Source organism: Scyliorhinus torazame, chromosome 15 (genome assembly GCF_047496885.1).
Source record: "Scyliorhinus torazame isolate Kashiwa2021f chromosome 15, sScyTor2.1, whole genome shotgun sequence".
NCBI lineage: Eukaryota > Metazoa > Chordata > Chondrichthyes > Carcharhiniformes > Scyliorhinidae > Scyliorhinus > Scyliorhinus torazame.
In genome coordinates, this window is record NC_092721.1 from 54,391,852 (window position 1) to 54,405,919 (window position 14,068).

The 14,068-nt window shown below is 48.6% G+C and overlaps 1 protein-coding gene across 1 annotated transcript in view; it reads right to left on the bottom strand.

Moving 5' to 3' along the window:
* LOC140391301 (UDP-glucose:glycoprotein glucosyltransferase 1-like) overlaps positions 1-14,068 on the bottom strand; it is a 183,335-nt gene that overhangs the window by 120,186 nt on the left and 49,081 nt on the right. The window contains exon 4 of the mRNA XM_072475895.1: positions 11,309-11,410. Coding sequence (XP_072331996.1) covers positions 11,309-11,410 — 102 coding nt within the window. The remainder of the gene's footprint in view (positions 1-11,308; positions 11,411-14,068) is intronic.

Genomic DNA, 14,068 nt, shown 5'->3' on the forward strand with positions numbered 1-14,068 from the left:
GCGTACCTGCGACTGGGAGGGGAATAACTTCCGAATTTATCAGGACATCGGAGCCGAGTTGGCAAAGGTTTCAACAAGGCCAAGGCGGTTCTGTACCGGCGGCAGATCAGGTTCGCGGTGTTCTACCCGGCGAAGTTATGGGCGACGTTCGGAGGCCGGGAATATTATTTTGAGACCCCAGAAGCGGCCAAAAACTTTATTAAGGAGCATAAACTGGTGGAGAACTGAGCAGACAATGCTTGGGTACCGGGGTGCTGGCACTTTGTAATAGTTGGGAGCATGTTTGAAATGGATGTAGGGATTGGGGGATTTTTGCCTTTTGTTTCGGGGGGGGGGGGGAATTGCTGTTTAATGTTGAGATTGTAAGGAGTTGTATGGGTGAAAAGTTTATGTGGGAATGGATGTTCCAATTCCCCCCTCCTGTTTTATGGGCTGTTTGTGTTTAACATTTGTTTGTTTGCTTTTGGAGAAGGCTGTCTGGAGTTCAGGAGAAGTCCTGGGTTGGATGGGGGAGGGTCATTGGGAGGTGCCTTTGGGCAAGGGCGGCCGCCCTACCAGGTTATGCTGGTGAACGGAAGTGAGGTGGGGGGGGGGGGGGGGGGCGGTGGCCGTGGGAAGTGGGGGGGGGGGGAGAAGGATGGGAAGGGGAAAGGGGAGGGCGGGGATGTTGCTGCGAAGTGGTAGGGAATGAGAGAAGCCATGGTCGGGGCGGCGAAAAGGGCCATTTGGGATGGGCTAGGTATAGGGTGGAATTAAGGGGGCGGGAGTTCAGGAGGGAAGATAATGAACGGTAGAGGGGATTGGAGGTGTAAGTCTCCAGTAAGGCGGATAACATGGAACATCCGGGGACTGAATGGGCCGGTTAAAAGGTCGCAGGTGTTCGCGCACCTCAGGAGCCTGAAAGCGGGGGTTGTCTTTCTGCAGGAGACGCACCTGTTTGAAGGACCAGATTAGGTTAAGGAAGGGGTGGGTCGGTGTAGAAGCCAAGTATTTCAAATACAACTCGTATAGGTAAAAGATAGCTGTTTAAGCATAAATGTTGAGCCCCAGTTTTTAATACCCATTTATACAGCATAATTCACTTTTACTGAAGTCCGTTGTTCTGGCAAATGCATATTTTCAAAGACAGTGTGACATTAAAACAGCAAGATAATTTGACACTGCTTGTGCTAATTGTCAAGGACAGGGACTGAATACACAGCAACATTGTTCACAATGCAGATAACAGCTGGGTCAGAAAAGCTGATGTTGCACATTGAAGATGGACGGCTTGCCATCAAATCAAATGTGTTTGAGTCTAACCCAAACCAATTAGGATTATATTGGGGTGTAATTAGACGACTTAAGACAGATATGAAAGTGTATAACTAAAAAGTTTCTCCCCGCCATTTTGGGTTTTGTTGTCTTTGTGAGTATTGTCTTTGTAGGTTTTGTTTTAGTGTTTAGTTTTTAGGTAATTGTCTTTGGGGGTTCTGTCAGCCTAACAGTCTGTGTCAGTGATGTTAGTCCACTTTTGACTTTGAGTTTGAGTTTAGCTAAAGATTAGCTTTCTCTCTCTCTTCATGTTTCATTGCCAGACTTTGACCTTTTAAACGTTACTTTCGAGCTGTCTGCCTAAGCAAAGAAAGATAATGTCTGTAATTCTCTGAAAGCTTCGAATTTTCTTCGAATTGCCTTTTAAATGACTTTCAAATTGTAATCAAGCGACTACAAATAAAACAATTCTTTTTGGCACCTGAGAAGTTTATACTGCAAATTTCTGCTGAGTTCCAGTATTCGCAAAGTGCTACTGATAACCGAATAGCAGAAATTATATAAATTCCTTCAACTATACACAGTCGAATAATACAAGGAATCAAACAACTTAACACAGTCTACAAATAGTACAAATCTTATAACTTGTCGTATTGCGCCAGGACTTGATTCATCAACTAAGCTTCCCCCAAACTTGGCGTAGTTCGACAGGTTAAGATCCCTATAAATTATAGATTCCTTCATTTGGGCAGGTTTTTCACTCAGGGTTTGATTTGAAATCGAGAGTGGCGATTTTAATGAACAGAAAATTGGGATTTGTGAGTACGAAGGAGGTGAAGGATCCGGGTGGGAGATATGGGATTGTGAATGGGGCACCGATAGTGTTGGTAAATGTGTCTGCCCCAAATTGGGATGATGTGGGTTTTATGAGGGGGTTGCTGGCAGCGATCCCGCATTTGGCCACACACCAGTTTAACATGGGAGGAGATTTTAACTGTGTCCTCGAGCCAAGGGTGGATAGGTCGAGCCCGAGATCGATTATTGTAGGTTATGAATGGTGAGGGAGCTGGGGGACTTTATGGAGAGGATGGGTATGGTGGACCCATGGCGCTTTTCACACATCCATCAGGTGTACGCGAGGATTGACTACTTTGGAGTGAGTCGGGAGATTTGGTTGGGTGGAGGGGCAGAGTATGTGGGGATAGTTATCTTGGACCATGCACCCCACTGGCTGGACATTCGGTTTAGAACGGGACGAGAGCAGAGGTTGGGGTGGAGGTTTGATTTGGGGTTGTTGGCGAATGGAGGTTTTTGTGATAAGGGCCGGGCGGCGATTAAGGAGTATGTGGAGTTGAATCAGAATGGGGAGGTGTAGGTTGGCATTTTCTGAGAAGCACTGAAGGCAGTGGTCCAGGGAGAAATTATTTTGTTTACAGCTCGTGGGGATAAGGAAAATGGGCGGAACATGACCATCTAGTGAGCGAGATAGTGGAGGTGGACAGGGAATATTCGAGGGTGCCCATCGTGCAGGGATTGGCGAGGAGGAAAAAGTTGCTGGGGCAGTTTGACAGGCTGACAACGGGAAGGGTGGTAGAGCAACTGCGTCGGGCAAGAGGGGTGCAATATGAGTCTGGGGAGATTCTTGTAAGGGGTCTATTCTGAGGGCTATGGTGACGGCAGCATTGCCAATGGCTCCGAGTAGGTATTTAGGGAGCCCGGTGGTGCAGTCCATGGTGAATATATGGAAATCAGTTGAGGAGGCATTTTACGATGGAAGGGATGTCGGTGCTAACGCCGCTGTGCGAGAATTATGGGTTTGAGCCGGGGGTGGGGGGGGGGGGGGGGGGGTGGATTGTGTATACAGGAGGTGGAGGGAAGTGGGGCAATTTCCTCTCCAGCCTCCTTCAGTATTCTGGGGTAGATTCCATCAGGCCCTGGGGACTTAACTACCTTAATATTTTTTAAGACGCCCAACACCTCGTCTTTTTGGATCTCAATCTGAGCCAGGCTATCTACACATCCTTCTCCAGACTCAACATCTACCAATTCCTTCTCTTTGGTGAATACTGATGCAAAGTATTCATTTAGTACCTCACCCATTTCCTCTGGCTCCACACATAGATTCCCTTGCCTATCCTTCAGTGGGCCAACCCTTTCCCTGGCTACCCTCTTGCTTTTTATGTACGTGTAAAAAGCCTTGGGATTTTCCATAACCCTATTTGCCAATGACTTTTCGTGACCCCTTCTAGCCCTCCTGACTCCTTGCTTAAGTTCCTTCCTACTTTCCTTATATTCCACACAGATGTTGATTTGCCCTCAAACATCCGCCCCCAATCTAGGTTCTTCAGTTCCCACCTAATATTGTTATAATTAGCCTTCCCCCAATTTAGCACATTCATCCTAGGACCACTCTTATCCTCGTCCACCAGCACTTTAAAACTTACTGAATTGTGGTCACTGTTCCCGAAATGCTCCCTGACTGAAACTTCTACCACCTGGCCGGGCTCATTCCCCAATACCAGGTCCAGTACCGCCCCTTCCCGAGTTGGACTGTCTACATATTGTTTTAAGAAGCCCTCCTGGATGCTCCTTACCAACTCTGTCCCGTCTAAGCCCCTGGCACTAAGTGAGTCCCAGTCAATATTGGGGAAGTTGAAGTCTCCCATCAACATAATCCTGTTGTTTTTACGCTTATCCAAAATCAGTCTACTTATCTGCTCCTCTGTCTCCCACTGGCTGTTGGGACGCCTGTAGTAAACCCCCAACATTGTGACTGCACCCTTCTTATTCCTGATCTCTACCCATATAGCCTCACTGCCCTCTGAGGTGTCCTCCTGTAGTACAGCTGTGATATTCTCCCTAACCAGTAGCGCAACTCCGCCACCCCTTTTACATCCCCCTCTATCCCGCCTGAAACATCTAAATCCTGGAACGTTTAGCTGCCAATCCTGCCCTTACCTCAACCAGGTCTCTGTAATGGCAACACCGTCATAGTTCCAAGTGCTAATCCAAGCTCTAAGTTCATCTGCCTTACCCGTAATACTTCTTGCATTAAAACATATGCACTTCAGGCCACCAGACCCGCTGTGTTCAGCAGCTTCTCCCTGTCTGCTCTGCCTCAGAGCCACACTGTCCCTATTCCCTAGTTCTCCCTCAATGCTCTCACCTTCTGACCTATTGCTCCCGTGCCCACCCCCCTGCCATACTAGTTTAAACCCTCCCGTGTGATACTAGCAAACCTCGCGGCCAGCATATTTATGCCTCTCCAGTTTAGATGCAACCCGTCCTTCTTATATAGGTCACACCTGCCCCGGAAGAGCTCCCAGTGGTTCAGATAACGGAAACCCTCCCTCCTACACCAGCTGTTTAGCCACGTGTTTAGCTGCTCTAGCTTCCTATTTCTAGCCTCACTGGCACGTGGCACAGGGAGTAATCCCGAGATTACAACCCTAGAGGTCCTGTCTTTTAACTTTCTGCCTAGCTCCCTGAACTCCTGCTGCAGGACCTCATGCCCCTTCCTGCCTTTGTCGTTAGTACCAATATGTACAACGACCTCTGCCTGTTTGCCCTCCCCCTTCAGGGTGCCCTCTACCCGTTCGGAGACATCCTGGACCCTGGCACCAGGGAGGCAACATACCATCCTGGAGTCTCTTTCACGTCCACAGAAGCGCCTATCTGTGCCCCTGACTATAGAGTCCCCTATTACTACTGCTCTTCTGCGCTTTGACCCTCCCTTCTGAAGATCAGAGTCAGCCGTGGTGCCACTGCTCTGGCTGCTGCTGTTTTCCCCTGATCGGCTATCCCCCCCGACAGTATCCAAAGGGGTATACCTATTCGAGAGGGGGACAACCACAGGGGATTCCTGCACTGACTGCCTGCCCTTACTGGTGGTCACCCATTTCTCTGCCTGCACCTTGGGTGTGACCACATTTATATAACTGCGATCTATGACGCTTTCCACCACCTGCATGCTCCTAAGTGCATCCAATTGCTGCTCCAACCGAACCATGTGGTCTGTGAGGAGCTCCAGTTGGGTGCACTTTCTGCAGATGAAGTCATCCGGGACGCTGGAAGCCTCCCGGATCTGCCACATCTCACAGTCAGAGCACTGCAACCCTCTAACTGACATTGCGTCAATTAATTAGTAAATTAAAATTAAAAAGTTAAAACATTAAAAAAAAAAGTTACTGTTAACTATCTGTTTCCTATCACTAGATTTCTACTATAAACGTGAAAGCTAAATCTAGTACTCTCCTATCTCTGGCTTAGATACCCCTCTAAATTATAATTAAGTAATTATGTTTAATTAGTTACCAATGCTTAATTTTTTTAATTTAGTGTAGATTCCCAACCAGCCACTCAGGTCACAGCTTTTCTGTGATGTCACTTAGAACATAGAACATAGAACGATACAGCGCAGTACAGGCCCTTCGGGCCACGATGTCGCACCGAAACAAAAGCCATCTAACCTACACTATGCCATTATCATCCATATGCTTATCCAATAAACTTTTAAATGCCCTCAATGTTGGCGAGTTCACTACTGTTGCAGGTAGGGCATTCCACGGCCTCACCACTCTTTGCGTAAAGAACCTACCTCTGACCTCTGTCCTATATCTATTACCCCTCAGTTTAAAGCTATGTCCCCTCGTGCCAGCCATTTTCATCCGCGGGAGAAGGCTCTCACTGTCCACCCTATCTAACCCCCTGATCATTTTGTATGCCTCTATTAAGTCTCCTCTTAACCTTCTTCTCTCCAACGAAAACAACCTCAAGTCCATCAGCCTTTCCTCATAAGATTTTCCCTCCATACCAGGCAACATCCTGGTACATCTCCTCTGCACCCGCTCCAAAGCCTCCACGTCCTTCCTATAATGCGGTGACCAGAACTGTACGCAATACTCCAAATGCGGCCGTACCAGAGTTTTGTACAGCTGCAACATGACCTCCCGACTCCGGAACTCAATCCCTCTACCAATAAAGGCCAACACTCCATAGGCCTTCTTCACAACCCTATCAACCTGGGTGGCAACTTTCAGGGATCTATGAACATGGACACCTAGATCCCTCTGCTCATCCACACTTTCAAGAACTTTACCATGAGCCAAATATTCCACATTCCTGTTATTCCTTCCAAAGTGAATCACCTCACACTTCTCTACATTAAACTCCATTTGCCACCTCTCAGCCCAGCTCTGCAGCTTATCTATATCCCTCTGTAACCTGCTACATCCTTCCACACTATCGACAACACCACCGACTTTAGTATCGTCTGCAAATTTACTCACCCACCCTTCTGCGCCTTCCTCTAGGTCATTGATAAAAATGACAAACAGCAACGGCCCCAGAACAGATCCTTGTGGTACTCCACTTGTGACTGAACTCCATTCTGAACATTTCCCATCAACCACCACCCTCTGTCTTCTTTCAGCTAGCCAATTTCTGATCCACATCTCTAAATCACCCTCAATCCCCAGCCTCCGTATTTTCTGCAATAGCCTACCGTGGGGAACCTTATCAAACGCTTTGCTGAAATCCATATACACCACATCAACTGCTCTACCCTCGTCTACCTGTTCAGTCACCTTCTCAAAGAACTCGATAAGGTTTGTGAGGCATGACCTACCCTTCACAAAGCCATGCTGACTATCCCTGATCATATTATTCCTATCTAGATGATTATAAATCTTGTCTCTTATAATCCCCTCCAAGACTTTACCCACTACAGACGTGAGGCTCACCGGTCTATAGTTGCTGGGGTTGTCTCTGCTCCCCTTATTTTCAGTTTCCCCCCCACCCACACACACAATTTGGAAAGGTAATAAAAGTAAAAATGAGTAAAATTTACATAAGGAATTTGCGACGGACCTGGCACCTGTTGGGGGCGTTTAATGAAGCACTGGAGAAGGGGAAGTTGCCGGAGACGATGACACAGTCAGTAATCACACTAATCCCCCAAAAAGGTAAGGATCCGGTGGAATGTGGGTCTTTTAGACCCATCTCACTATTGAACACAGGTGTGAAAGTATTGGCTAAGTCGTTAGCGGGGAGGATGGAAGACTGTGTCCTGGGGGTGATTGCAGAAGATCAAACAGGCTTTGTGAAGGGCAGGTAGCTCGCGAGTAATATAAGACGGCTGTTGAATGTGGTGATGAATCCGTTGAGGGCTTTGGTAGTGGAGGTGGTGGGGCCATGGATGCGGAGATGGCATTTGATCGGGTGGAGTTGTTCGAAGTTTTGGGTAGGTTTGGGGCCGAGATTTGTGGCATGGGTGCAGTTGCTGTATGTGGCACCAAGGATGAGGGTGAGAACGAATGATATGAGCTCACAAAGCTTTGACTTACACAGGGGTAGGAGGCAGGGGTGCCCACTGTTGCCGCTGCTGTTTGCGCTGGGCATAGAGCCATTGGCGATGGCTCTCAGGGGGTCGGCAGAGTGGCGGGGGCTTATGAGGGGACAGAGGGAGCATCGGGTGTCGCTCTATGCCGATGACCTCTTGCTGTATGTTTTGGATCCATTGGGGAGTATGGGAAGGATTATGGGCCTGCTGGAGAGGTTTGGAGGGTTCTCAGGGTATAAACTGGATGTAGGGAAAAGCGAGGTATTCCTGGTGAATGAGCTGGGACAACGGGCTAATTTAGGGATTATTATTATTATTTACGGTAGCGAGGGACAGGTTTAGGTATTTGGGGATTCAGGTAGCGAGGGAATGGACGGGGCTCCATAAGTGGAACTTAACGAAGCTGGTGAAGGAGGCCAGGGAGGATCTTGAGAGGTGGGATGCCCTGCACTTAACGTTGGCGGGGAGGGTCCAAGTGTTGAAAATGAATATTCTGACGAGGTTCTTGGTTATCTTTCAGGTTCTCCCGATCTTTATACCAAAGGCCTTTTTTTGGAAAGTGGACACGATCATCTCGGGCTCTATGGTGGGGAAGGTGCCGAGGGTGGGGAGGACCCTGCTACAGAGGCAGAGGCAGCAGTGGGGGTTTGGCGTTGCTGAACTTGCTTCATTGTTATTGGGCAGCGAATGTGGACAAGGTGTGGCGGTGGTGGGAAGGAGAAGGGGTAGGCTGGGTTTGGAGGGAGGAAGAATCTTGTAAGGGGTCTAGTTTGAGGGCTATGGTGATGGCAGCATTGCCAATGGCTCCGAGTAGGTATTCAGGGAGCCCAGTGGTGCAGTCCATGGTGCAGATATGGAATCAGCTGAGGAAGCATTTTAGGATGGAAGGGAAGTCAGTGCTAACGCCGCTGTGCGAGAATCATGGATTTGAGCCGGGGGCGATGGATAGTGTATATAGGAGGTGGAGGGAAGTGAGGCTGGTCAAGGTGAGGAATTTGTTTTGGAGGAAGTTTTTGCCAGTCTGGAGGAACTAAGGGAGAAGGCAGAACTGCCAAGGGGTAGTGAGTTCGGGTATCTGCAGGTTAGGGACTTTGCGCAAAAGGTCTGGAGAGGGTTCCCTAGGTTGCTGGGATACACCCTGCTGGAGCGAGTGCTGCTCCTGGATGTGGAAAGGGAGGGAAGAATAGGGGTTACATACAAGTGGCTGGGGAAGCAGGGGGGTGAAGATCAAGGCGAAATAGAAAGCTGAATTGGGAGGATAGATCAATTGGGTAATATGGAGTGAGGGACTGTGTAGGATAAACGGGACCTCCTCTTGTGCAAGGAGCCTGATACAGTTTAAGGTGGTGCACAGGGTGCATGTGACTCGGGCGAGAATGAGTGGGTTCTTTCAGGGGGTTGCAGATGAGTGTGAGAGGTGTGGGCGGGGCCAGTGAATCACACGCACATGTTTTGGGGCTGTGAAAAATTGGGAAGATTCTTGGCGGGAGTGTTTGTGGTCTTAGCCAGGGTAGTGGAGGAGGAGGTGGACACTTTGGTGGCATATTTGGAGTTTCAGAGAAGCCGGAGCACATGGAGAGGTGGAAGGCCGATGTCGTGGCCTTCGCCTCTCTGATTGCACGGCGCCGAATTTTGCTGGAGTGGCAGTCGGCACTTCCTCCAGGGGTAACGGCTTGGTTGAGTGACCTGTATGACTTCCTGTGCTTGGAGAAGATAAAGTGTGAGTTAAGGGGCTCTTTAAGGGGTTTGAGAAAAGGTGGAGGTGTTTGTGACCGTGTTTGAGGAGCTGTTCGTCGCAGGAGGGTGGGGTGGGGGGGAAGGGTGAAAAAGGGGGGAAATCTGTAGACTGTAAAGTTGATTGTTGGGAAGTATATTTCCCGGGGTGCTTATTTGCTTTGATGCATGTTTGTAATAAAATATATATTTTTAAAAACTGAGATGATGATAGTGTTTTCTGCTTCCTAGATGATGTTATTTACTCTTCTTATGTTCACCCATCCACCCCCGTTCACTTCACATTGTTATTTTTATTTATTTGTTCTTGGGATGTGAGCACCCAGGGTCAACATTTGTTGCCCATCCCTCATTGTCCTCGAGAAGATTGTGGTGAGCCGCATTCTTGAATCGTTGCAGTCCACGTGGCGTAGAGTGTTGTTAGGGGACGAAGCTCTCGGAACTTGACTGAGCGACAGTGAAGGAACGGCGATATAGCTCAAAAGACAGAATGGTGTGTGACTTTGAGTGGAACTCACAGTTGGTGATGTTCCCGTGTGTCTGCCACCCTTATCCTTTAAGCTGGTAGAGGTCATGGGCTTGGAAGGTGCTGTCAAAGAAGCCTTGGGTGATGTATCTTGTACGTGACATATTCTGCAACTACTGTACGCCAATGGCGGAGGGAGTGAATATTTAAACTGGTGGATGGGCTGTCCATCAAGTGGGCTGCTGGATGGTATAGCAGTTCTTCCTCCCTTTTTGGGTTTGGCTAAATATTTCTCCCACCAATTCTTTTCCACTATTTGGTAGTTTGCATGTCACTGATCCCTTATTATCTTTGATCTGAATGCATATCGATTGTTTCTAATCTCTGTGTTAATTAGGTCCTCTCTTACTATTGCCATTATGTTACTTCTAATCACCATCTCTCAATTTTAGTGGACAGAAATGAAAGGCAAAAGAACCAGGGGCGAAATTCTCCGGAAACGGCGCGATGGCCGCCGACTGGCGCCCAAAACGGCGCGAATCAGACGGGCATCGCGCCGCCCCAAAGTTGCAGAATGCTCCGCATCTTTGGGGGCCGAGCCCCAACATTGAGGGGCTAGGCCGACGCCGGAGGAATTTCCGCCCCGCCAGCTGGCGGAAACGGCCTTTGTTGCCCCGCCAGCTGGCGCGGAAATGACATCTCCGGGCGGCGCAAGCGCGGGAGCGTCAGCTGACAGTTTTCCACGCATGCGCAGTGGAGGGAGTCTCTTCCACCTCCGCCATGGTGGAGACCGTGGCGGAGGCGGAAGGGAAAGAGTGCCCCTATGGCACAGGCCCGCCCGCGGATCGGTGGGTCCCGATCGCGGGCCAGGCCACCGTGGGGGCACCCCCCGGGGTCAGATCGCCCCGCGCCCCCCCCAGGACCCCGGAGCCCGCCCACGCCGCCTTGTCCCGCTGGTAAGGTAGGTGATTTAATTTATGCCAGCGGGACAGGCAATTTATCGGCGGGACTTCGGGCCGGGCCGGAGAATCGAGCGGGGAGGGCCCGCCAACCAGCGCGGCGCGATTTCCGGCGGGGGGTCGGAGAATGTCGCCCTAGAAGTGAGAGGAAGAGAATTTTTTATACAAGTTGCTACCAGCTACCAAAAACTAATCTTGACAGCCAGGAGCAGCAGGACAGCTTCCAGCGACTGCTCATGGAACTTTTTAGGCCAATCAATTTAGGCCTCCGGCCAATCTCCAGCCACCTACCGTAACTCCACCCTTTCAATTGTCAACTTCCCACACCTCCTGATCTCCACCCTTCCCCATGCTGCAGACTATTTCCAAGGATCCCTGGCTGCGGCCTTCTGCCCGTTGACTGGACTGACCATTTGACCAGTATAATAAGCTAACAAAGTCATATTGGTCAGATCTGTAGGGCACCATGTTCCTGACCACACCAGATTTTTAAGTCTCTCCTGTGCCCTCCCTCGTCCCCAGTTAATATCAGAATCAATTTGTCATTCAACTGACCTGAGAAATCGCTCATAGAGATGTCCTGATGCAACAGAGAAAATGTGAAGGACGTCATCTTTCTTATTTTCGGTCTGTTCAGATCTGAAACCTTCTGCAAAGCTGAAGCACAGGGATAGAATCATTGAATAGTTGGATGAAAATTCAAACAATTCCACAGGACTTTGTAATAATTTGAGCTCTCGGTTTCAATTCTGAACATGGCATAAATTTATTTTTTCGAACATATGATTAAAACTGTCGCAAACAATTTTATGTTTATATATTAAGTCTCAATTATTCTTGCCGTTCAATGGGTAGTTGAACAGAGTGTAATATTTGCAATCCTCTAGTTCTCTTGGACCATCATCTGAGGTTTGGAAGATTGTGGCCTGAGTTTCCTTTATGTTCACCCGTACTTTCCTCAGCAGCCTGGGATGCATCTCACAGGACTGGGATGAGATAACTTTAAGCAATGCTAACCTTTTAAATATCCTCTTTATTTTTATCCTGTCTAATTTCTCTGTTGCGCCTCCTTTATTGGCATTGTCTTCTACTTTTGTGAAGACAGATATAGAATTGGATTCTCTGGCCACGTTTGCCCAGCGACCGGAGAATCTGGCCCGAGATCAATAGCTTTTTCTATTCTACGCTGCTCGCCCGTTGCGGGAGAATCCAGTCCATAAAGTATTCATTTTATACCTCGGCCATATCTGCATCCACAAACTTTTATTTTTAGTTCTTACTCTTTACATGTTGCTGAAAGCTTTTAGTGTTGCCTTTCATTACCTGCTAATCCTTTGTCGTACAATATTTGCCCCTTTTACTTCCTTTCCCACTTCTCCTTTGTACTTTGTACTGTATTCTGCTGCAGGGTTTCCCAAACTTTTCTGCCCATGGAACCCATTGGGCAAAGGGATGGCAGATGCTGTCTCATGTGGATAAATGTGAGGTTATCCACTTTGGTAGCAATAACAGGAAGGCAGATTATTATCTGAATTGAGAGAGGGAAATGTGCAATGAGACCTGGGTCTCCCCAGTCACTGAAGGTAAGCATGCAGATGCAGCAGGCGGGAAAGAAGGCAAATTGTACCAAGCCTTCATAGCGAGAGGATTTGAGTACAGGAGCTGGGGTGATTTGCTACAATTGTACAGGGCCTTGGTGAGACCACATCTGGAACATTGTATGCAGTTCTGGTCTCCTTATCTGAGAAAGGATGTTCTTGCTCTTGAGGGAGTGCAGACGGTTTACCAGACTGATTCCTGGGATAGTGGGACTGACGTCTGAGGAGATATTGAGTCAGTTAGGATTGCATTCGCTGGAGTTCAGAGGAATGAAAGGTGGATCTCATAGAAACCTAGAAAATCCTAACAGGACTAGATAGGATAGATGCAGGAAGGACGTTCTCGAGGGTGGTCCTCCAGAACCAGGGGTCACAGTCTGAGGATACGGGGGTAGATCATTTTGGGCTAAGATGAGGAGAAGTTTCTTCACCCAGAGAGTGGTGAGCCTGTGGAATTCATTACCACAGGAATCGTTGAAGTCAGAACATTGTATGTTTTCACAAAGGAGTTCGATATAGCTCTTGGGGCTAAAGGGATAAAAGGATATGGGGTGTGGCGATGTGCATCAATGTAAATGCATGTAGGCTAGCTAGACACTAAAGGGAGCACCGGAGACATCACACACACACACTCAGCCAATAGATCAGTTAGATAGCAGACGGCCAAAGGACATTCACGATACACACGGAGGTGACAAGTCCTCAGGGGGGCATTACACCAACCCATATATAAAGGACACCAAACACATGATCTGCCTCTCTCCAGTGGAGACAGTCAGTGAGAACAGACACAGGGTTGATTCAATATTACACCCACCACCTGGATTGCAGCAACTGGTTAGTCAGTCTAGGTAGTTATAGTAGGATTAGCAGTAGTGTCGAACCCGGGTAATAGAAGTGTAAATAGTTTAATAAACATGTTGAAGTTATCTCCACGTCTGAACCTTCCTTTGTCAAGTGCACCACAAGGAAGCCGCTTATGTTACACCTACAACATAGCAAATCATGGTACCAGGACTGAACTGTTTCAATCCATATAGCCATACCTCAACCAGCAATGATACCCAGGCAAGATGTTCGAGATCCGGGTTCCGCAGCGGCTCCAGTGCCACGGCGATCTCCGCGAAAACTGGCAGGCATTCCGGCAAAGGTTTGAAATCTTCCTGGTCGCAGCCGAACTAGAAGACCTGACCGATGCTGAAAAAACAAAGCTTCATAGAATTCACAGTGCAGAAGGAGGCTATTCAGCTCATCGAGTCTGCACCGGCTCTGTACACACAAGCTTCTCCTCACCATCGCCGGTGCCAAAGCAGAAGAAATCTTTTAAAAATTCAAGTTCTCCAAGGGGCAAAACAGGAGCGACTTCTAGGCAGTCCTTGACAAATTCGGCAAATACTGTGAGGAAAACACCCTCCAACCAGCAAGAAAAAGTAAGAGAAGCGCCAGTACTCACCACGAAGCCGAGATCCCGGAGCAGAGAACAGTTTTGATCGGCAGCCATCTTTCTAAAGGGACTGCACTTGAACAGTTGCGCGAGAAGCGCACAGAACGGGAAGGTCCGTTTGCGCATGCGCGACATCTCGCGCATGTGCAATCACGAAAACGGTCATCAGTAAAGGTACAGCGATCTGCGCATGCGCAATCGCTCCCTGCGCGCTACGTCACATGCGTCATGACATCAGAGGCCCCAGATCACGCCCACTTAAAGGGGAAACGT